The sequence below is a fragment of the Liolophura sinensis genome, chromosome 8 (genome assembly GCF_032854445.1).
Source record: "Liolophura sinensis isolate JHLJ2023 chromosome 8, CUHK_Ljap_v2, whole genome shotgun sequence".
NCBI lineage: Eukaryota > Metazoa > Mollusca > Polyplacophora > Chitonida > Chitonidae > Liolophura > Liolophura sinensis.
The window spans coordinates 21,897,638-21,922,493 of NC_088302.1; the positions used below are offsets into that span (position 1 = coordinate 21,897,638).

Here is a 24,856-nt window from a genome sequence, read left to right on the forward strand (position 1 = left end):
TAACAACCATTCCCAGAGAGTATAAAAAAATGGCCGCCTTCAAGGGTAGGTTTTGTGAGACTCGAAAACATGAATGTCAAGGTGTGAGATACAAGAATGTTGGGGTTCTTTAGGCAGGAGAATAAGTGAAGAAACTGTAGTTAATGACAAAGATCTGAAATGACACGTCAAACTAGAACGTCACTTGGCATAAAACTGTCTTGTGTATTGTAACACTTAACTGTATTACGAAAGAAAAAGGGCGAAAGGGCATTTACAAATACTGGCTAACCAAGTTTCTGACTTCTGTTTAAATTATGGTGTAGTATTTCCTATGATGATTTAAATAGGCTTCCAATAAGTGAGTTTTGCTGTGTTTAACAGAGGTATTGGAGAAATGGTAAGTAGGCCTCCCGGTGGCACTATGAATATAGTCGATTCAAGCGTGGGAAATCTTCAAACGAATCTTTCCATGTAATTAACTCTCTACAACAACACATGAAATGAACGGAGGTATTTCTGAAATTGAAATCTGATGAGGCATGATTACAGCATATCTTCCAAGGTTTTTATTTACGTGAATTAAAACTACTCGGTAACGATAACGAAACATCTACAATCCGTGGAAGACTCTTCTAAAGTCAATGAAACGGTCGAAAATAAATGATCCAGGGACACAACTGGGGAACATAAAACACTCTAGTATTTGGTTTCATTAACTCAGTTATCTCCCTTCCTACACTGAAACGCTGTCCACAACAATCGTACATAGTGCTTTCGAGCAAGAATGTATTTTTTGCAGTTCATATCACAGACGATTGAACGATTTCTGAAGGCTAGTGATAGAGCCGTCGGCCCGGTATGTCCAGGAGACCAGTTACATATATCAGGGATGATGTCACATGGTCAGAATGATGTCAAAGATCACTTCCTGTCAAACACTCTAGTAACAGCTGATATTAAGGACACAGGCTCTCAAGTCGTGTTCGTGATGCGGACACTTTGTGTGGTGTTCTAGATTTTGAAGAGAATACTGTCAGTTCAGAACGAAAAAAAGCCGAGACTTTATGAAAAAGCGAAAACATGGTTGTGTAATGATATACAGAATCCGTTCAGAGTTTATATCAACTTTCACACTCGGATTCTTCAACACTATCTCCATTCTTTTCACGCCACTGATGTTAGTGACACGACAAAAAGTCATCAATGAAGCTCGTTGGAAACTGAGGATTTCCGTTAACATGGTGGCAGATTGAAGGAAAGCTCTGCGGAAAGGGGACGACTAGGTAGGAACATGGACGGAAGTTACGTAGAAAACAAGAGTTTGTAAAGAGACTTGGAGACTGGCTACACAGGTTCACTGTATCAACATCATCATCATTATAATCAGCATCATCATTACCATCAATCAGCATAACACCAATCACACCCAGTCATACTGTCACAATACTTCATTTTTTCGTATCTTTATAGATATATGTATATATATAAACAACTAAGAACGCTCGCCGTTACCTGTACACTCGAACGCCATTATAGGCAAGCATCATATACAAAGAGCTATCTTCCTCACGAAAAATGTACTTTGTATAGATCAACAATGGAATGTCATCAGCACACGTAGCCGCCGAATGTTATCTATCACGTTTCATAAAGCTGCTACCGAAATCTCGTCTCTGGCGAAATCTCGTCACAAGATCTCGCGCTGATGAGTCATTTCCTATCACAGTGGCCGGTGTCTGTCGGCATTTTTAATGTCTTCTCTCACAAGTTCAACGTTCCATTACACGTATCACAGAGCACTATATTCCCATCTGTACCTTTTTAGAAGGCAACCCGCGGCATGCTGCTTTCCGGCAGGCAGGCAGGCGATGAGATGTGCATCACACACCGGACACAGAAGACCTTGTTTGGTTTCAGCACAGTTTCCAGGACTTCCCTCCACCATTACCAATGGTAGTAACGCTTATTCTATCGCTATTTTGTCCATGAACCCACATGGCATCAGACCAGGAATCTTTTCTTTCCGTTTTCTCATTGAAACCAAAGTAAGGTTGTTGTTCAGTACAACGTGCGATTGTGCTCGGCAAAAGACTGTAGGAACGACCTGCAGCAGGTCACCTGAGAGATGTTCATAGCTGACTCGAACTGTTTGCTCCCGGCAGCTGAAAAACCGGCAGTCTTCTCCTGCGTGGCGGTGAGAATCGCCTGGGGTTCATGGCGTCCAATGATGAGCGAAGGTCTCCTCTGTCACGCTGGTCCTGGCGGTCCGTTACGCAACGGGCGATCACTGTGGGCAACTGATCCAACTGGGTCTGCAAAACATAATTTCACGCGACTGGTGTAAAAGGCTTTCATGCATCAATCGTCAGTAGCAAATGGTATTTCGCAAATATTTCTCCCAAAATATCTTCAGGATGTTCCCACAGAGCTTAAATTGACTACGTACAACTGGAGAAAAAATGGAAACTGAATAGATTGAAAATTTAAGTGCACCGGTCGTGCAAACTTCATCATATCCAGCCATTTAAACATAAGAACAAAGCAAAGTTTTTCATAGCTCTGTAGGGCTATGATTACGTATACTATCACAGAGCTATATTTTTCAGAATTTGCCAGAAAACTCCTATGGTCATGTAAGCATGATGTGATTTACGAAATTCGTATAGAAAAGAGCTTATATCATAAAAATTCTTTATCTTAACCTTAAAATCCAAGACGTAACCACGGTGATGAGTGGTGGAAACATTACCTGTCGGTAGCGAACGCCATTTGAGCAAAGAAATCAAGTAAATCGATAAGAAATACGGCGGTTCGCAAATGGCGTGCACGAGCGAGTACTGTGTGACAATTGGCAGAATTACCAGTGAATAACTTTGTAGAATTTTCTTGAGATTATTTCGAACGAGGATTATCCAAGCATTATCATAAACAAAATTTAAACTGTTAAATATACAGTGAGACTGAAAATCCTGAAAAACTGTGAAACAACACACTGGAGCCAACCTGAAGTCCGACGAGCTTCTCTTCCAGGTTTTGGACCCGCTTTTCTAAACCACTCTGATTGCCATGCATTTCTGACACCATTTCCTGTATGTGACACTGGATCTGAAATGTTAAAAAAGTATGCACTGTCAGAAATAAAGAAATATTTAAAAAATCGTAAATAGATTATTTCCTATGTTGTTTCTTGATTTATCTACCTTTACCATCTTATTAGTATTTGTCTATTATCTCAGGACAAACTTTACCAACTTTCATTACAAACGAGTGGAAGACATACTACCTATGTCGTTTAAAGATAAATATACAGACCACGTAATATGGTTTGTAAGCAAAAACTCTCCTATACAATTAATGTTGCTACTGTCTCTGCCAATTCAAGAACTGGCTATCAGATACAAGACTTACAATTGTAGGGAATCTTCACACAGCAACATGAAGTTTGAAAAGATTTACGTAAATCCTAACTACTGTTAAGTTATCAACGTCGGGTGCCTCGGGGAGAGGGAACACGTCACAAGATGACGATGTAATTCTGGGAACGACGTATTGTCATATTCAAGGAGAACTACTACACAAAGCAGCCGAAAGCTTTTGAACGAAAAAAAAAAAGCGAAAGAAAAAGATAATGCTACTAACATATACATGGCACATCCTAAAAAAAACGATAAAGGCGGAATCTACAAGGAGAGTTGAGTGGAGATCTGAAAATTTATAAATAATGGATTTGAGGGTAAAGAGATGTTGGCAAGACCGTCTGACTGAAGAAAGGGTTGACAACACATCATCGTAAGAGGGACTAACAGATGACCCCCTGCATGCCGTAAATCGTTCACACCGGAAACGGAATTAAATATAACGACTTCCAAAAGAAATTCACAAGGCAATCCAGCATTTTACGAAGAGAGAACTGTTTTTCTTCTTGAAGAGTTTGGCAAAACATCAGGATGGAATGATCGAAGAGAGAACATGCTAGGGAAAGAAAGGAAACAGAGCCTCTTGTGCTGTCAGGGTATTGAATGACGTTCCAAGTTGTTATGCTCAATTATCAATAAGAATCGGATCGATGAGTCCATGCAGTTAATGGTCTAACATCAAACATGCCTTTCATGTGAAGTATTTAAACACAATGTGATGCGCAGGCGTAGAAGCAGAAATACATATAGCCTCCTTCGTGTGCAAGACAACGAAAAGACACTTCTAAAGTCAAAAGTGTGCTTGACCTTGAAAGAAAAGTCATATTCCGTGAGTCCGTATGATCATATACAACAGCTCTCCATTTTGAATGGCTTTCACAGATATGACTACTCACGAGATCGTTATTTATGTGATAAAATATGAACATATCTATTCTCTTCCACAATACACAAGAGCGCTCGGTATTCTGACAGTTTTCCTCAGAAGAGTAATATGATATATATGAAAATGGTGCAGTCATTAGGAGCTTTCGTGAGGAAACTATTAGGCTGTTCTGTCGTGGAGTCAATTTCTTGATGTTATGGTTGTGATATTACTGCCATGACGTTAGTGTTGTGGTGTCACATTCATGACGTTGCTGTGCTGACGTCATTGATTTGGTGATGTTATTGTCGTGATGTTACTGCTGTAATGTTACTTTCGTGATGTTATTGTTATGTTCGTGATGTTGTGGCTTAGCTATTGCGATGTAGCTATCGTTGAGTAGATACCGTGATACAACTGTCGTGGCGTAAATATCGTTGTATTACTGTCATGGCCTGAATATCGTGGTATAACTGTCGTGGCATGAATATCGTGGCATATTTCGCTATGATACGCATGTATTTGGCATGGTGTAACCGGCTTACTCCTGCTTCCGTGACGTCACTGTAATATTATAACCGTCATGATGTACTTATACAACAGTCGTAAAATAAACATTACGATCCTGCTGTCGGGCTGTAACAGCTGGGAAACGACAGCGATAATCATAAATCTGCGTGCATCCATGAACAGGTGTCCTACCCTTCGAGTCACAAAACTCGTGGCTGCAGAAGGAAATTGTATCTGGCAGGCAGTGTATCTTGACAAATACACAGTAATCACTACAATCCTATTCTTTTGATCGAAAAATATGAAGAACTAATTGTATTATATCATTTTCAGGTGGAGAATATCGTTTTGTACAAAAATCTACTTGAAAACAACGGCTCTTTCCAGCATTGTGTGAGTTATCTCGGTGAGTTCCTTGCGATATATTCAAACTGTGAAAAACATCCCCCAACCGCCTACTTTTGTCCATGTACGAATCTTCCCTCCTAACTAGGACACTCGCTTTTTTTTTGTCGTTTGATTACTGTAAATCCGCCATAGCACAAGAGAATAATACCTATTCAATGTTGTGGACTGGGTTTTGTGAAAGGCCGAGGTCCATACCCTTCAGCGTGGTGCAACTCAAAACGATTCTGGAACTTTAACAAATTATTTGAGACAGCTTTGATTTTGTCGGAAGTAACCAGATGAGAGTCTGTGAAAAGGAACAGAAAATCGAAAAAGCTCCGAACAAGCGACGTAAATTTGAAAAGAAATGGATTTACTTTTGATTGCTACTTGCTCAGACGCCACAGTGAATCGAACTGGCCAAACCTGAGCGGCGAGAGAACACAGAACTTAGTCCAGAGAAGAACATGCTATAACATCTTGCCTGAAGGAACGAATGGGGGAAGTTTAGTCGAACATCGTCGAAAGAAATGGAAAAAATGAAGTTCCATTACGCTACTAATGATACCATTGTTGGAAAACTACAATATGAAGAGCACTGAAGAGACCCTTTTGGTTCAGCCGTCGTTTCAGTTGTAGTCATGTACGTGGATTCTTGAGTAGTTCTTTAATTAAGATGTCAATATTTCAAAATCTTAAAGCTTATCATACATATATATATAATCTTTAATGAAATACTGTGCTCAACTTCTTTCAATACGCTTGTTTTATTATTTATCATTCTTAAATCTTTCCCGTGTATGTTATGGAATGATAGACGTGCTTCCTGACACCTTGACCTATCAGATTCTTTAACTGAGTAATGCTTTCAGATATTTTTAATTTTTTGAGAATATTTTTAGCCACCACAGCCACCGACAATACTGGGTTTCATTCAAAAAAATATTAAACATAAATAATTGCTTACAGCTGAATATTGCTTTGATGTGATCTGTATTTAAGGGTACAAAGTACACATCGTAATTGCTGGTAGGCATGGTAACTATTCATGGCACGGAAAATAAAGTAACACCTGATAGCATGGTTTGTTCATGATTTGAAGTAAAAATAAATTGCAAATGTTTTCGAAGAATAGAGACAGGTATCTCTTTTCCTAATTATCTTACATTCATTCTGTGCTGATCTCCATGCCATTTTAAAAGGCAAAAACATTCGCTAATGAAAGTTTGTGGTAACTGTAGAGCCAGCTTATAGTTTTTATTGAATCCTGAATGTTATTTTCATGTAATAAAGCGAAAAATAAAATGTGCCTTAGGGAGTTTGGTATTCTCCAGGGAGGCTGGGTCTATTAACACCAATGAAATACATGATTAACTATTGCTGCATACACACCGGAAAAAACGATCGGAAGATGAATGAGGAGCGTATTCTGCAGATGTTTATTTTCAAGAACAGGGCAATTTCGTATTTCTATCACCCTGGTAGAATATTTTGCGAAACACCATCTTTGGCTAAAGACAATGTTGCCACACAAATTGCACAGAACTTCGTCAATATTTGAAACCTTATATCTCATGTGGAAAGCTGACTTCTGGTGGTGTGAAAGACAAATACATAGTTTGATGGGGTTTCATGTTAAATAAGCATTAACAGACGTCTGCGTGAATATGATATTCAGAATATAAAGAGAACGTCCCAGACCGTATTCAAATTCTGGCAAATACGACCGTATAAATTTGAATGAATAAGGCATACGGTTCAGCTGTTTACGACGTGTAATGATAATTGGCAAAAACACCCTAACATCGAACCAGCGTTTTGCATGAGGTGCGTTTGAATCTGGTTGGGTTTAGTTTCAAAATTTAAATCACGTTTAAAACTTGCTTCATCGGGGCCCAATTGCATAATTGCATATATTGAACATTACTATATGTGGATGATTTACATAGAATATCCTATTTACAGCCACAGCAATACCCCTTAGACAAAATGTCTTCTATTCGATTATTAAAGAGCTAGTGCATGTAGAAGCAATCAGCAGGAATCAAGTCAATGCTTTCCCCCCAGCATTAGCATGCAGTCATCAGTTTCGCCTGATAAGTGTGGTGGTAAAAGTTTCGTCAAGGCCTACGGTAAAACAGTCAAAGGTTAAAGGTCAATGAACGTTGCTCGTTGCCTGACGATGTACAGCCCTAGCAATCTCCAAAGCTACCACACAACACAGTTATCTACCAATGCTGTTGGCACAAGTCCAGAAAACCCTGACGCCCAAACACAAACAGAAGCAATGGTACTGGCAGCTATAGGAGGTCTCCTAACGAGTACTGCTCACGTTGCAGAGACCACCATGCCACGGGCAAAATACAATCTAGAGTAATGGCGCTGATGTAGGCTTACCTAACCCTACGGCATGCTGTCTTTTAGACACTAAATTACTAGCTTATATGTTTGGAGAGTAATTACTTTTACTGCAGCATCAAAACCAACACACATATACTTTCTGGTGGAGGGCAGAGGCTATTGGTCTCATCCAACAAATCATGCAACACGGCGCCATGCGTGCAGGCGCGCAACAAAGCCACCACATGACCGGAGTAACGCATGCGTATGAGAGCTAGTAGACTAAAGTGCATGCGTACTGGCTTCGTTCGCTTCTGCGACAATTGAAGCAGTTGGATTAATATAACATTGGTAAAGGGCAAACCTGCTTGTACTCTACGAATGGTACAGAGATATAGACGCTGTGAGCAGAGTCCAAACCGGCCATGGCTATGTGCTAGAAAAGGGAAACGGAAAGGAATCGTGCAGTGAAAGTTGTACTTTAAATGAACACCATATAAATAAATATTACAATATCGTTTTCCAAAAAAGACAACCTTCGTCGTTCACCGAACAGGTCTTACAAAACAACACTAACGACAGAAAAAAGAACAACTGCAAAGACGGCAAAGACGTCAATTACTGTGTCAACAAGTGACGAAAATTGAGAAAAAAACGTTGTTACCTGATAAAGTTATTTTCAATCCAAGCTTGATTTAAAAGCCAAACATACATTACAGGGCGACAACTCCAAATTTCCCCCGTCTCCCTTGAGGCGCTCATGCCGGACAAGGCGTAAAGCGGAAAGCGAATCCATGCAGAACACAACACGACATGCTATAAGAATCAGGGGACACACCAAATACGTCCAATGAAAAAGTACAGAACAACAACAACGCCATAGAGATACCCAACTTCTAGCCAGCCAGTAAATATATCCCCATCCTAAATCGTCAGATACCACCAGTATAAAATACCCACAGATAAACAACAAGGAAACTCAAAATCAATGAAGTGTGTAAATAACATTAGGGTAAGTATTAAACAGGTTAAAAAATAAGTACCTAACACAGTTTACAAAGTGATCATGCACTACTTTTAAAGTGCAGTTATTAGGGGACCTTGTCTCGATAGAGTTTTGGGTGGGGATGAATGGCAAAAGTGCGAAAAAATAAAATAGGATCAAGGTTTGTTAAGTCATTTTTGCCTTTGATTTCCAGGCTTGTGTGGAAGGCCAATCATAAATATCGTGGAAGCCAAAGCATCAATGGGGGCATTTATACGCCATTGTATTGCCGTGAATGGAATTTTCACATCGATAATCCAAAGGCACAGCAAAGAGACATGATGCGGTCGTAGTGTACAGTCCATATACCGTATACATATATTTCTTAAAAATTCTTTATGAAATTCTATAAAAAAAATCTGCGAACGTGTATCATGTTACATCACGCCATTTGAGAGAAGTCGAATAAAAAGGCCTGCAATTTCTGTGCCATATTCCAAAGGACTGTGACCAATTAACCAATCAAGAGAAACTTGATGAAATGAACATGGAATCGGATTTCACGAGGCTTCTTAGCGTTACGGGTACGTAACTGCCACAGCAACGTAATGCCAACAGTTCTGGTGGCCATAATTATTGCACGAGCGCTCCGTAAATCCGCTCAATGCCTGGAGCATCGTTTGACATTTGTGAATGTTATTAAAATGGCAGGAGAAGTGAACAAAAATTCCTTCGAGGAACAGACGGCTGGTTTTGGAATAATGTTGGGGGGACGGATTAGAAACAGTGTACTTAATGGGTGATTTTGGAATAAGAACTCTCAAATGAGATGTGCGCTTGGAGTAATAGGTCTAACATGAAATATGCTTTTGGAGTATCAACTGTTGTGAGTTGAGCGTTTGGAAAAAAATTACGACAAAGGCTTACATAACCATCGTTCAACAACAACAGTGTTAAACATATTGTGTTATTCATTAGGAAAGAAGATCACGTGTTAATAGAGATTGTCAGACAGTAGAAAGGGAGGTAAACTGTAGCGTGTTCATTCGCAACTCCACTAACAGATGGCGTTGGTTATTACCATGATGAAATATTACCGCCTTTTCAATGTTCCCGTGAAGATTGATATGCTGTTAGAAATTGTTAATTGTGGATGAATCACATCCAGAGTGGACCAACAGCCATCCAACAAAGAACAAAACATAAATTTGTTAATAATCTGTTAATTTGCCACAGCTCGCAATGACAATTAGGCATATTAATATAGATGGCTTGCACTCGCGGCCATGTTGGATCTTCAACAAACAAATCCAATGGTCCAGTGCATATAGTGAAAAGGTACACTCCAAGAAGGACCATACAGTTCTTTTGTTAGACACCAGACAAGGCCACGAGCACGAGTCACCCAAGGGTTATTTTCTGCGAAAAGCATGGATATACCTACAAGTTTAAATGACGTGATTAGACGTGAGAAAAAAAATTATATGTTTTCATGGAGTAGAGTAATTGTGAACGTACAAGTTCACTATTAGCTGTTTACTCAATAATTCCTACACGTTGCATGTGTGAATCCTGGCGTTAACGAGCTCTGAAGGCAAGGGGAGGGTGTATGTTGGGTGAAAAGTGACGTCAGAGGTTATGACGAAATTACTGGGGTCACAACAGACATACAGTGGGAAATCGTGCAACTAGCACGCCTTGAAAACAGGGCGTCGATAGTACAACGCCCCCCTATTCTATACATACTGTACCCATCGTACCACCTTAGTCTGAATAATGCCAACAAACCATTTTAACACTTCTTTTGCAAAAAATAAACACGTCATTTTGGTTGATTCAAAAATGAATAATTCCAACAACATCCTTCCTGTCACGCTGTTTTCTCGTAACAGCAAATTTTCTGCTCTTTTCATTTGATGGATGTTTATCCTTGTTATCAACGAAAATCCTGACAATTTCCTAGTGATTATAACATCTTAATGGACTATAATTATGCCTCAAAATAATATCCCTATTCAAATGTTTTAATGAACCTCTTGTCTAGGTTATCCAATGAATGTTAAGGCAATTGATCATTCTGCAAAAACAAATCAAACTACAAAAAGTACATATGCACATGCCCAGAAGCAGCAGAGTACAACTGTTGTCCTATGCCTTTTATAGCTAATGTCTTGATGGATTTTTACGGGCTGGCTTTTGAAGTTGTCTGAAGTAAATCGACGGATTACTGACTTATACTCTACCTTTGCCATATCCACTAACGTGTTTTGGTTCTCTGTAAGTTTCCTCTGGTCTAGTTTTACCCGTCGGAGACTGAAACCAAAAACCATGATGCATAAAAAATCTTATTAACGATTCATAATTATTTATTTGGCGGGTCCTGAATCTCGTGCTCAAGAAAATTTCACACATAACAAAGCTGACATGTTCATCGGGGCGCGGAGTAAACCAATTGCCCTTTGTCAGGTACCTGAAAAACTTCCTGACTTAATGTCGCACCCGATCCAGGGAGACGATGATCAAAGTTCAAAACCTTACTGGCAAGATGCTGTTCACCTGAGGTAAGATCCAAGCATTTGGTGTTTGGGCCAAATGAAGTTCTAGATTTATTTATGTATTTATTTATGTATTTATTTGATTGGTGTTTTACGCCGTTCTCAATAATATTTCACTTATACGACGGCGGCAAGCATTATGGTGGGTGGAAACCGAGCAGTGCCCGGGGGAAACCCACGACCATCCGCAGGTTGCTATTTATGTATTCATTCTTTTTATTTGATTAGTCGTTTACACCGTACTCAAGAATATTTCACTTATGAGACGACGGCCAGCATTATGGTGGCCCATAATTTATACGTCCATGTAGTCATAAATCTACAGAAATAACGTTCTCATTTGCTTACTCTTTGTTGTATTTTTAAACAACATTCATTTTGGCAATTGGTGTCTTTAACCGATTTCTAAGCGATTGAACTTACTTGTGAATGGCGTGAAGAAACTTCCTCTGATGCGTCCGGACCTTACTTGAGTTGACTTTCTTCACTAGTTTTGTATATTTATATATAAGCCAGGTCTCCCGAAGTACATTGGCCGCGGCATTTTTCAACTGCAATCAAGGAGAGGTGTGAGAACATCAGATATCACCATATCTACATCCGCCAACACTGTTTACATGTAGCTGACATTCTGTACCAAACAAATGTCCATCACTGTCCCATCCATATAAATTCCGACAATTATTCCGTCAACAATGAGGTTACAAGTTCAAATCCAGCTCTCGCGGAGCCAGGCTCTGAAGAATGTGTAGGCAGTTTAAAACCTGAAAAAACCGTTTCGAAATATTCACATGTTAGACTGGTTTGTAGTAAAGTGGCTTGCTATACTGAAGCACTAGGGAGTTTGTCAAGGTATCAACCGTCTAAAAAGCGGTAAAACCTTTAGCTCTATAATAACAGGTAACAAAATCCCAAGAAAATTAACTGAAAAAAATGAAGTGTTACACAACAACTGTTTAGCTCTTTTTCCACTTAATGTCTACTGTACTATTTTACTTTCCATATTCCGTAATAAATATCACCCATGAATAATTTTCTGCATAATTTCCCCCGTTTATTTTCGAAGCACGAGTGGGTATTTTCTAGTATGATAAGTTAATGCATTACTCCACAGGAGGTAATCAGTCTATAGATGGCGCGCTCGTCCCAACAGATTAGATCGATGTTTTCATAACAGGTTTCGCATCTGGCTCAAGTTTTCCTAACCGGGTTTCTATCTCTTCCGCCGCCAGCAGGATTCTTTCCCTTGGCCCAATCACCGTTCTCTGGAGGTTTGATCTGCTGTTTATGCTCTGCCAGAGACCGAACGTGTCTAGTAGCGACGGGCTATCAAAGAGAACCTGGCACTCTCATAAGGTCATATCCACTATTCAATACTGCCATCACGAGCAGGCTGGGACCCTATTCACTGACCTCTTCTTTGTCACGCATCGGCTTTAAGAGCATCTGATTAGATACCTCAATTACATCAAGGACTCCGTTCCACAAAATCATAGGTGACTAAGCTGACTGTAACTACAACAGCTAAACGCCGTATAGACATACTTGGCTATGGTTGTTAATAGCAGCTCATCCCACAACAACTTCGTGGAATAGGGTACACGTACCAGTTGTTTTTCACATTTGAACTGATCGCTGTTAGAACTTTGCGTTTACCAGCACCACGACATAACATTCTTCTTTTTGCATTCAAAATATCCGCTCGAAAACTAAAAATTCAGAATGATTTTAAGATTTTTAGATAGACTAATTTGGTTCACCTACAGATCTGAAACCTTTCGGCTTTTCTATTTAGATACATAGCCTGACACCCTTTATTGGGGCGAACCAACTTCACCCGTGTATACAGGATTAGCTCCTGAATATTCCGCTATCAGAAAAAGTATGTTATCATTCAATGGCTGAGAAGGCTGATCCATTTTGATATTACCACACCTCTTTGCCGTAATAATATACGATATCATGCGCAAATGTTGACGATTTTTGTCAACCAACTTATCAAAAGCGTAACTTAAGCGTAAAATTTACTCTTTTGTCATCCTCAGAAATAGCCAATAATTATCTAGCTTTCCACTTTTCTAATTCTTCATAATTCACGTTTCTCGTAATTGTTAAAAGATAACATGATTTACGAATAAAATACGAAACATCACTTACAAAGTTTTGTGATCGAGAGCCCCCCCCCCCCCCCGTACCCTGAAAAAAATCCATATTTGCCATCGCATACTTGAAACAAGATACACCAAATGCCACATAGGGATAGGCCATACTGCGTACAATGTGAACTTACAGACCTGTGTAGATATCAGTGCTAAGATTGTATATGTTGGTCCAAACAAAGGTTTCACCATGAATGCCCACGTCATCTGGTAACAACACTGCTTCACGTTCCAAGAAAAACTATGCAGCAAAACAGACCAGTTCACGTTTTCAACACGCTCGACTGACGTTGCCACCAGAATGTCCAGACATGTTGTCTTCACAGCTGCGGCAAAATTGTATTTTTTGATTTCCAGTAATTTCGAGGGTTGCATTCCTTTGACCAATTGCTGGCATAAATAAGAACATCTTTAGTTCGTTAACACCGTTCGTTCATTTTAACCTGGTAAACAAATTAGCGGCAGAGACAAAGGCAGATGTTGTCTAATCACATCATTTGATTACTTACCCTTTTTGATAATTGCGTATCCATCATAAAATTATGTACATGCTTCTCAGCCCTGCTGAGCTCAAGTTTTCTGGCAATTACAGCTACCACTAATGCAGTGCACCCCGCCCCCTGGAAAAAAGAAGCGGGAAGAATGTCACATAAACATCATTTCGCTTAAAAACGTATACTGAAGTCAAAACAGAAAATACCAAACAATTTATTTATTTGGCTGGTGCTAAACTCCAAACTTTACACACGGTTACTCTTCTGAGCATACTTTTTACGTAAATGCAGAGATTCAATTTCCAAAATTACCGAAAGCTTTCACGGGTTAACCACGTTACACTTAAGTGGTTGATAAACTGATACAGCCGTCTTAACAATATTGAGTTCTTGATAAACTTTTAGTAAACAAGCCAATAAATATAATGTCTTGCAAAATTCGGGTCGAATTGGTAAATCACTGGGATCCTACATATAGGTCGAGTTGTTTGCCAATAATCGGTTTCTCAGTGACCGTGGAACGGGCACACCAAACAGAATTAAGTTCATCGAGGTGACAATATTACACATTAGTTTGTCACGCCAGAGATCGGGTTGGCAGCGAAGCGGAAGAAATCTTGAAAACCGGAAGATCTGTAAAGTTATCTCCCCCTATATCGGAAATTACACTCAAGAATTCCCCCGTGGTGAAATTGAAAAATAACACATCCTTTGGTGTTTCTATGGATACGGTTAAAGTTTACCGGCAGACGTCACGTCTCTAGTCCGTGGACAGCTAATATAACCGGGAACAAGTGGACGAAGCCCTTGGGAAGAGATCTCTTCTATTGTCTTCGTGCATATTGTTTGCTGGGTTTTATCTTCCCAAGGTCTCAAGGGAAACTTGATTGCGCTCTGGCGGCAAGGGGTTTCAGAGGACAATCTATAAATGTACCAATCCTCGTCCTAATGCGGTATAAAGCACATTTAAGCTGTCCTAAAGATTTGAAGGATACACTAATGGCATGTGGTTCTAAAGCACTCACCATAAGCCCTGTCAAGATAGCAATGCCCCTGCCACAGTATGTGTTGGGAACGATGTCGCCATAACCGATACTGAGGAAGGTTATGGCTATCATCCACATGGAATTGAGAATATTGGCATGTTTGACATCGTGATGGCTGAAAAGATAAGAAGACAAATTTAGGAAAACCAATGTACAGATAAATTTTAAGCACTTAACACCCCACTGAAGTACTAACAATTGACTTTTGCGGTCTTGAGCATTATCTTTTTGCTATAATTCATTTTTAAGTTTTAGCCAAAATTAATTAAGAACTACCACCCTCCCCGACAACACAGTAAACAAAATTAATAAATTAATAAACAAAAAATCACAATAGTTGCGAAAATCCTCAGCAAAGCCACCCTGTGCTCATGACACTCGTTAAGTGTACAGCCTATACTAAAATACAGATTGTCCGACCAAGTGACAGACAAACACATCGGCCTACAAGTTGGTTCTCGCCGGTATGAAAAGAACACTTTAAATATTTCTGAGTTAATCAGTGTTACCACGTCACAACGAAATGAAATCTCGATGTTTTTTCTGGTGTTCGCGTATAATACCAATGTGACAAGGAGTATACTTTTGCTTGTGAGTCTATTCACATGAACTCCACCATTAGACCACATGGAGTTCCTAACTGAATGCACAATACGTCAGCTGTTGGCATATAATGGTTATAGTGACCACAATGTTATATCAAACAAACTGATCTAGAGTTCAACATATTTCGTTTGCTCGCCACCAGCCTTAGTTTATGCCAGTGTTACATCTTTGTATCAGAACTAAGAATATTGGCATTGGGCTGTCTAAGCATCCATACTGAACAGTTATGTCTGTATAAGAACTAAGAATATTGGCATTGGGTTTGCTAAGTATCCATACTAATAAGTTATGTCTGTTTAAAAACTAAGCATAGTGGCATTGGTCTGTCTAAGCATCCATAGTAAACAGTTATGCCTGTGTATGAACTAAGAATAATGGGACTGGGCTGTCTAAGCATCCACACTGAACAGTTATGTGTGTATAAGAACAAAGAATAGTGGCATTGGGCTTGCTAAGCATCCATAGTGAACAGTTATGAACTGTTCAGAACTAAGAATACTGAAAATGGGCTGTCTTAGCATCCGTACTGAACACTTACGTCTTTGTATAAGAATTCTCAGTGTTACATCTTCACTAAAGAATCAAGAATACTGGCATTGGACTGTATACACATTCAAAATGAACAATTATAATCAAAGTGCCACGGACATATATATTTATTCGACACCGACATTTTTCACGACTTACGGGTTTCTGGAATATCGACTGTCTCCATTGAATCGTTGAAAACTGAAGACTGCTTATCTCGTACATTTTCCCAGTGTTATTTACAATATCATATAATCATTTCTTACATATTCCTTTCGGAGTTATGTCTTTTGGTGACGAGTAACGAATGAAAACGAATGGTTTGTGAACATTGGAGGTGGCGTTTCGATTCTAACAAAGTGAGTCTGAACATCCTTTAGGTTTGACGACTGGCACAGAAATACAGAAGCGTCCGTTTAGACTTCTCGGACTGGCAGTGGTATATCGAAAATCATCAAAATTTTAGAACTCTGTGAATAAGAAACAAGGTTTAAAGTAACACTGTTTTTCACCTTTTTCCCACTTCTTTAAATTCATTATTTGGTCTAAGATTGCTGCTAAAAAAGCTATTACGTTTGTTATAAAACTAGAATACTGATGAAGTCAAACGTTCAACGTTCAACGACCTAATAAGGGATTCTTTTCTTCAGTCAAAGCAAATGCTGTATTAGTCAGTATAAATTCCTTAAGGTGCTCTTTCTATATACCCATTACGTGTTGTTGCGTTGGAAATGGGTCTAATACTGACAATGAACTAGTATACCAAACACAGACGTATTTTCCAAAATTTACACCTCGTTACAGATCGTTCGATTATGATAGAAATTCCCAAGCAAGCATTTGGGACTAAATAATTGCTTTTGCGGAATATCCAATACTTGGCACTAGATTTTGTGTATTCTGGTTTTGCTTCATGAGTGGATTTGAACGCTATAGTGAATATTTATCTGGTTGTTGTAGACATAATATATCCACGGCAAACATTAAAGTCGGCCAAGACACGACCTGTATTGGATCTCCTTACGGTGATACGGACTGAAGAAATCACCGAATGTGATGCTACTTGCATTTACTGAAAGAAACCTCCCATGAGTTTAGGGCGGGTCCCAGTTTAGACTGATATATGGGTGTACATGTTAGTCGCAGGGCGCTCACATGAGTCTTTACATTTCCGTGTAAGACTCATGGTCACTGTTATAATTACGCCAGATCAAAGAAGGCAAGGTACTGACAAGCGTACCATATACATGTCCACACTATTAGACATGGCTACTGTGGGGCATTAAACACATGCCGTTCGTCACTGATGTTTTCTTTCCTCAATGCGGCTTCATTAGGTTAGGTCGTTTAATGTTCAATCAAAACGGAAGTTTCTTCATGTTTTATCTGCTTACAGGGGCGGACCAGGGTCGTAAATCCTAAAATGTTCATTGAATTTCATGTCTGCTAATTAGAGACATTTTCCCAATTATACTAACGGAACATTTCGCCATTCTTTACTTGTACAGAGCTGTACTCCTTATTTTCGCAAATACATCTCACAAATACACCCTTATTTGGCCCTAGTAAATTAAATCAGGATTTATGTACTGAATAATATTGAAGAGAAGGATAGAAAGCTTTCTTTACAAGAAACTTCATCTTAATGGTATACCGCAAAGACTTGTGGGTTATGCATCAGTTATTTCCTTTCTTCTCAAATCCACTTAGAAAAAAAAAATCAAAGCAGCATGGCTGCCAAAGAGCACCTCTCTTGTCATGATAATGGTAGAGTCGTCTCGATTTCAGAAAAAAAGACTATTAGATGACAGTAAATGTCCCTAAAGCAATTTCACACGATTAGTTCCTTGATGTGCTTTATAGGCAGATGATCAAATACAGATAAGCCATACCTGCCCTGTCCATGTGTTATTAAATTAAAGAAGCAGACTTTTGATCGTGAATAATGAAAACTTTGAAACACTGGTTCAAATGTTTAATGGTTATAACAGTTACACAAATTAAGCTGATTAATATTAAAATTAATACAAAAGAGAGATCTGAGAGGCCAAAAAATTCAGCAAATTTATTTAAAAAGACGGAGATGGGCAGACAGACACACAGACAGACAGGCAACGAAGGACATGCAAATATGCGTTTGCATAAGGAGGTTGAAGAGTAAAAAAAAAAAATACAACCCCGGCAAGGCCATATAAGGACAGCGACATTAATTGTATGTCGAGCTGTAAATGCAAAATTACCAATGGTTCTGTTCATTTCCTAATGGCATCGTTTCGGACTCTGTCCAAGGTGAAGTGAAATTGCAATTACGTCTCTATTCATTTTAACTGACATGAAGTGTGTGTGTGTATCCTAGAAACGCCCAAGACCGCATGGAGTCTTATTCATGTACACGTCAACAGACGCAACAAGCGATATCAGGACGAGGTTATGATTACAATAGATATGTACCCATGTACCACAGTCCATGATCTTCGGTGACGGAGGGTGGCTGTCAGGTCTTTCACTCCGCAAACAACAGCAGCCAGAAATCCAGCTAAGCACAAGCGATTGGTGGTCGCCTCATCGAAGATCAGTCCAGCAACGTTGGCAGTCGTTGCAACCAATGTCCAAGCAATACTTTCAATCTCAATGGATAATTGGTTGATCAGGGACGGCGATGCTGGTATCTAGCCAGGGCTCGCCGCTTCAGTAAACCCAGAGCTATCACCATTCTTCATCACATAGGTGTTACTGATAATCGCACTGACACGGAGAACATCTCCTGAGAGAGCCGAAGGCGATAGCGATGGAAGCCGTGGCGGGAACACTGGCGTGCTTCTTTGAAGAGGCTACTCGGTCAGGCACACACAAGATTTAAATCCGTCGGCTATCAGAAGGCGAGCTCAGGCGGCTGTGCTTCAGACCAGGATTTGTGACCTTAAGCTGCCTGTCGAGGGCGTCATCAAACCACCTTGTTACAATCCTCCAGTCAACTGAGAGATCTGCGACTGTCAATCGCCTAAGCCAATCACTCCGCGAAAACTCACGGTGTGAAAAAGAATTGTTCATAGTCGGGCAATGCATAGCTCTAGTTGGCTTGATTGGTGGTCGACCTCGTGAACAGTGAACGTCAAAAGCCAAAGGTTACAAATTAATGTCTGCCTTCAAACCGCTTGCGAAGATGGTCATGCAATTTTATACACTGATCTCTTCAAAGCATGACTGATTGTAGTCTCAATAATCTACGTTTTCTAAACAAACATCAGTCATATTGAATTCTGAATACAGTTTAACAGGCTAACATTTCATCTCGACCTCCACACTCTTAAAAACGTTTGCAATAGGTAATAAAACATTACCACAAAATTCTTTACGTATGCAAATTAATTACAGCCAATCTTCATTTATAGGATCCGAGAGATAAGCAGGAAAAGCAATCACAAAAAACAATAAAAAATAGTTTTACTAAAACCGCTGGTATACAATAATCATTTATTTATTTATTGAGTTGTCATGAAACTTTCACCGACGGTCAGTTTTATGCGTGAAGGAAAGAGGTAAACAAACGGAATTCGGGAAAGTCGCTGATAATGAAGAACATACCGGGTTTTAAGTTCAGATATGCACATCATATTGTTGGAATACTATATGACTGGTATTCAACGATCGACTGAATAATCGGCCACAAGGGTGTAGTTCACCATTTATTATAACTAAATCCCCATGAACATTGAAAGCGGGGACATCTTCAAATGAAATAGAGCTTAACACTGGTTAAGTTTTAATGTAGAGGTTTTGTATGAGGTGCTGGTATAAACGTGGTACTTGTCATACAGAACTGTTATCATAGGTGTTTTCACGTGCTTAATAATGGTGGACCGTACTGTCCTTAATGTTGGCACGATGTCGTTGTTGACGAGTTGTTTGAGAGACGCCGGTTACTGTGTTTGTCATTACATAGCTTATTAAAGATGGTCGTGGCAGTTGGAGTACTTCCAAATCCGTGATGACGACTAGCAACAGCTACAATCTGTCTCCATAAACAGCTTTAAAGGAACGGAAGAACAGGTTTAAATATACCTCCAACACAAACTAAAGGTGTTTACAATATTAAACTCACATGATGCGTGAGATAATGATAAGCTTTAGTTCTTGAAAAGATACGAGAGAAGCTAATGTGTGAGCGTGTATTCTCTGATAAATCGGCGATCTCAGTGCTTCAGGCAAATAATATTTTGTGTGGGCGCACGTGCTCAAAACAGGAAACACTCGACACTCTATCATGCAGAAGACTGGAAAGTGAAGCAATCTGATCGGCCAGATTAGATATACTGAGACAGGGCGATCTACATAAGTCTGTTCAATATACATAAAGCTAGGATACACCAGATCGTGGACAGAGAATTTATATATCGCCAGCTCTCACTGCTCGAAGGGCCTTGGTAACAATACACAGCCAACACCGTTCTTGTGGCCGTTTGTGCAGCCTAATGTTCGCTGAAGACCAATTCTTTCCCACCTTTATGGTTAGTAATGGTGACGATAATAGTAACCGCAAGTTTCTGTCAATGCTTTTTTGACCAGATAATAATAAAGCTTTCCAAGTGACAGCAAAGTCTCGCATATTTCCACACGTAGGTGTCTCATTCCTGGACCCCAGGACGGCAAATGGGTTTTCGCTTTTACCAGTTGACACACTTCTGTCCTGGGTCTGGCTATCTTGGGTATAGCCACCGTCACTCTTTATTGCTGCTTTAACGCTACGAATAATGAGAATGGAGAGCTTTCTAAAACGCAAGAGAGAGTAGGCGATTAATAATAGATAGCACTAGAGTACTTGACGCAGGCTCTCTCTCATCCCAAGAAGTACACATAGAAAAGAATTTTAAGATGATCTATACACACCGTCAATTGCCTTTGTGAACTACATTCATGAAATGTTTATTTGTGGCTTCCAGCAAGATCATGTACTTTTTTCACTCCATCCTGTATGCCATCATTTCCATACTAACCCGGGGCGTTTTTCCTCCGGCTTCTTCGTATTAAAACGTCTATGAATGGATATAATGTCGGACACTATGGCTGGGTAGATTTGTTCGTTGTTGGCCCCGAACTTAAAAACACAAATGGGTTTGTGTCTGGAACGACCCAAGGGAACTGCTACTGCTTTCCAAAACTACCAAACATCATGATTGCTACATGCTCTTGTTCCTGAAGACTACCAGTGTTAAATACTTTTTCTTTGTCAACAGTCTTAGCCAGTTAACAAGAAAATCGCACTTTGAACTAAACAAATGAAATTAGCAGTGACGTTGTACTTTCGCCACAGTACACAAATGAATTATAACCTACAGCACCGTAATTAATTTTAAAAATTGGCTCGAAGCGTTGTGGTCAAGCTTCAGGTTGCTATACCTCACTTGTAGCTTTTCATTAGTAGGCTAATACAATGAAAGACGTGCAGCATAAACAGTAAAGCCAGAGAAGCGACGACAGTGTGATAGCTGGCAAATTGTAACACGTAACCGGTGAAATACGGCCTCTTGTTTTATTCTGTCTGTTTGGCAAAACTAGGTAAAAGAAAATGCAGTCATGTTCACTGCAAATTATTAGACGTCACTGGTCAAGCTAGTGATGTGTTTTAGTAGCATGTCACGAAAACAATTTATTTTCTCACGAGTAGACGCAAATACGTCGCATTTCAAAAACACACCTGGGGGTAAGATCACACATAAACGAAACGAGCTGATACACTGGTATAAGCGTAAGTTGTGCGACATACCAGGTGAGATCACCACGAGGATTTTTACGATTAGATGACACGGACACTGTCTTGTACAGGAACAATTTTAAATACGACTGGATGAATCAGGTTTCTTCATCGACCAGACCACATTGTTTTCTGAATCAGTGATATACTACATGAGTATGCTCCTGTCGTGGAAATGTTAAATATTGTGACATACGTGGAAACTATCTTAAATTAAGCAATATTCCTTCTTTCACAAACCTTCAACTGAGATTGAAGTAAATTGATTGACATTTTTACCAATGGAGTGTTGATCGGTTTTTATGCTTATGTTACAGTATCTTGAGTAGAGTAAAGTTGATGCACAGAAAGAAGTTCGGTCTCACACTGTAGACTGGCATAAGTCAGTAATGTTTATGGTGATCAGCACTCCCTCGGGAGGTAGATATGTATATTCTATGCGTATGTGTCTGGTGTTTTGTGTAATACAGCAGATGTTCTCCTGAGAATCACTTGGCGTCATAATTTGTCCAGAGGGAATATCTTTATAGCTAAACCAGACATTATGCAAACATCTGCGCTTGGAAACCTTGTCAGGATACAGAAACACTTCAAAGACGCTCTTCCTGTAATCTAGACAACCAGGTGGATAGAGAAGGTATTGATTGTTCAGTTTAAATAAATGATGTGCAAACGATGACATAAGACACAGACAAATCTAGCTTTCAGGGATTCAAAGTAAGGCGACCGGCCCCTATAGCACAGTTGATAGAGCTTCCGCTTCAGAAGCAGTAGATCCAGGGATCAAGCCTGGGTGGAGTCATACTTTAGACTTTAAAAGAGGAAGCTGGATCTTCCTCGCTTAGCGTTCAGCATGAAGAGGATAGAGCAACGATTAGTTGACCCGTATCAGTATAATGGTTCGGACGGGGAAATCCGTCCTACAACAAGGAGGCACGTTATATGCACTCTACGGATTCCTTCCTCGTCATATGACTGAAAAATTGTTATGTACGACCTTAAACGCCAAGCAGTAACTTACTCAAAGTAAGGCGAGCATGTATATAGATATGTATGTACATAATGGACAGGACGCATAACGGACAGAACAGGAACGTGGGTTAAAACTCAATGTTTCTTGACATGTTTGATTGTTTGTTGTTATATCAGGAATGTGACGATTTCTAGATAGAAGAAAACAAAGACGTCATGCTTATCTTCTATCTCACTGAAACGCCTTGTAGATGTCAAGACAGAGCATAGACAGATGACAAGCACGGTATATTTATTTGGTCTTTTTTCCCAAGAGAATAAAGCGACACGTTCCTTTCGTATTTCTTCGATTTTAGTTAAGTTCCGGCATCATATACACATTAACCTAACTGTAAGCTAGTCTTTTAATTGTAATGATCGAAAGAGTACATATCATACAATGTGCAGACAATAACACTAGCAGACTAGATGTGATATAGTCTGTTTGTTTCAGAGTCGCCTATATTCAACTGTCTGCAAAATCAGTCACACTCGCTACCAAAATTGCCTATAGTTAATGACATCTAACAACACAAGCTCTACACATGAATATGTTGGAAGTTCATATTCTTGCAAAGAAAATGAAATTAGAACACTTTTTCTAATTCATAATGTTAAACTCCAATAGCTTAATTTTGACACCAAAAACTCACTGCCTCGGGTGACGTCATAATTATTTAAAAAACAGTAGAATGCTGGGGAATGGACATGGAGAGTAATTTGTTTCGTAATACGTGCACCAACATGCTGTAAGAGCAAACTCTGCGCAGTAACACATCCTACTCTACACTCTCAACGAATAGACTACATTGTTTTTTTTATAACAAAATGTCCTAACATCCAGCTTTAAAACCATACTGCCGTGAGATCATATACTACAACAGATAAAATTATATTCTTTTATTAAGGTTATATTATACTAAAACGTATAAACTATATCAAATATGACCGAGGCAGAAACAGGGTTTATAGTAAGATCGATAGCAGTTTAGGAAACTGGTGTCGCCCTCTGTCAAAACATGTTGAACTCCGCCCAATGTCCAGCATCCCACTTATGATAATTATGACGTCACTCGAGGCAATAGGTTCTTGCCGTTGAAAGGGGGCTTATGGACTTTAACATTATGAATTAGAAAAAGTGTTCTAACTTTATTTTCCATAATAATGTAAACTTCACACATATCAATGTGTAGATCTTATGTTGCTACGTGTCACTGACTAAGGCAATTTTGGTAGCGAGTATAACTGGCTTTACAGACAGCTGAAAACAGGGAACTCTCTAAAAGAAATAGACAATAGGAACATCGATACATGTAAACTGACTTAGTGTTAAAATGAGTTGTCCGTGGGGATTACACGCCCTTTACCAATGACTGCTTGTTTAAAAGACACGGTTCCTGTGGGCTTAGCTAGGTTTCCTCTATCTACTAACACAATCCCTTTCACACAATTGCAAATATATAATGATTTATTTCTATCAAAGAAACCATTGGCATCAGTGACATACTTTTAGAACTTAATCAGGTAACAAGAAAAATAAAATACGCAAATAGCATATAAAATAATAAAAATAAAATAAACTTACCTTTCACACGCTCGTAATATCCAACTGGCTATTATCCACAAAGATAGCATGAACACGAGCAATACAGTTCCCGGGCATATGGTCATTAATGTTTTCAGTACGAACCGTGTGTCGAAGTTTATACGGTTCAAAGCGCCTATACTCCGAGATGAGGCGTCGGTGAAGAGCCGACTGTGTAACAACATCACCCTGCATATTAGATACAAACGAAGGAACATTGGCAAAGACAAGAGGATGTCCACCGGCACTTTTTGGCTTGTCACAATGCCATCGTCCGCGTGAGTCGTGGTCCATATGAAGTAGAAGTCCCCCGGAATCGGGTGAACAGCACAGGCTAGGAATTCAAGGAACATTTGCACGCTTCGTCTCCAGGAAATTGCAATTCGCCAATCTTCTACACAGTTGTCTACCGCAAACAGCTGTAAACAGAAAACGGTAAAAGATAAATTGAAGGTGGGAATATCAAAAACGGAAGGCGTTAGCCGTAGGAACAAAATTCCATGATAGACACCCAGGAATGGAAAGACTGTCTACCGACAAAGGCTGACTATTTACGGAGCCAACAAACATAAAAGATTCTCAGAACCTAGTTCGTAATGTGAACAGTATGTTTAAGTAGCCAGATCTGCCTTTAT

General features: G+C 39.5%; 1 protein-coding gene across 2 annotated transcripts in view; it reads right to left on the reverse strand.

The window, feature by feature from the left end:
* Window positions 1-1,000: 1,000 nt before the first annotated feature.
* LOC135472885 (small conductance calcium-activated potassium channel protein-like) overlaps window positions 1,001-24,856 on the reverse strand; it is a 63,646-nt gene continuing 39,790 nt past the window's right edge. Inside the window, exons 3-10 of one of the 2 annotated variants that reach the window (XM_064752592.1) lie at window positions 24,222-24,640; window positions 14,719-14,854; window positions 13,709-13,819; window positions 11,464-11,591; window positions 10,729-10,798; window positions 7,865-7,936; window positions 2,986-3,087; window positions 1,001-2,294 (exon numbers count right to left, since the gene is read on the reverse strand). In XM_064752592.1, coding sequence (XP_064608662.1) covers window positions 2,112-2,294; window positions 2,986-3,087; window positions 7,865-7,936; window positions 10,729-10,798; window positions 11,464-11,591; window positions 13,709-13,819; window positions 14,719-14,854; window positions 24,222-24,640 — 1,221 coding nt within the window. In that variant the 3' untranslated portion in view covers window positions 1,001-2,111. The remainder of the gene's footprint in view (window positions 2,295-2,985; window positions 3,088-7,864; window positions 7,937-10,728; window positions 10,799-11,463; window positions 11,592-13,708; window positions 13,820-14,718; window positions 14,855-24,221; window positions 24,641-24,856) is intronic. The other variant, XM_064752593.1, reaches the window with a different exon arrangement.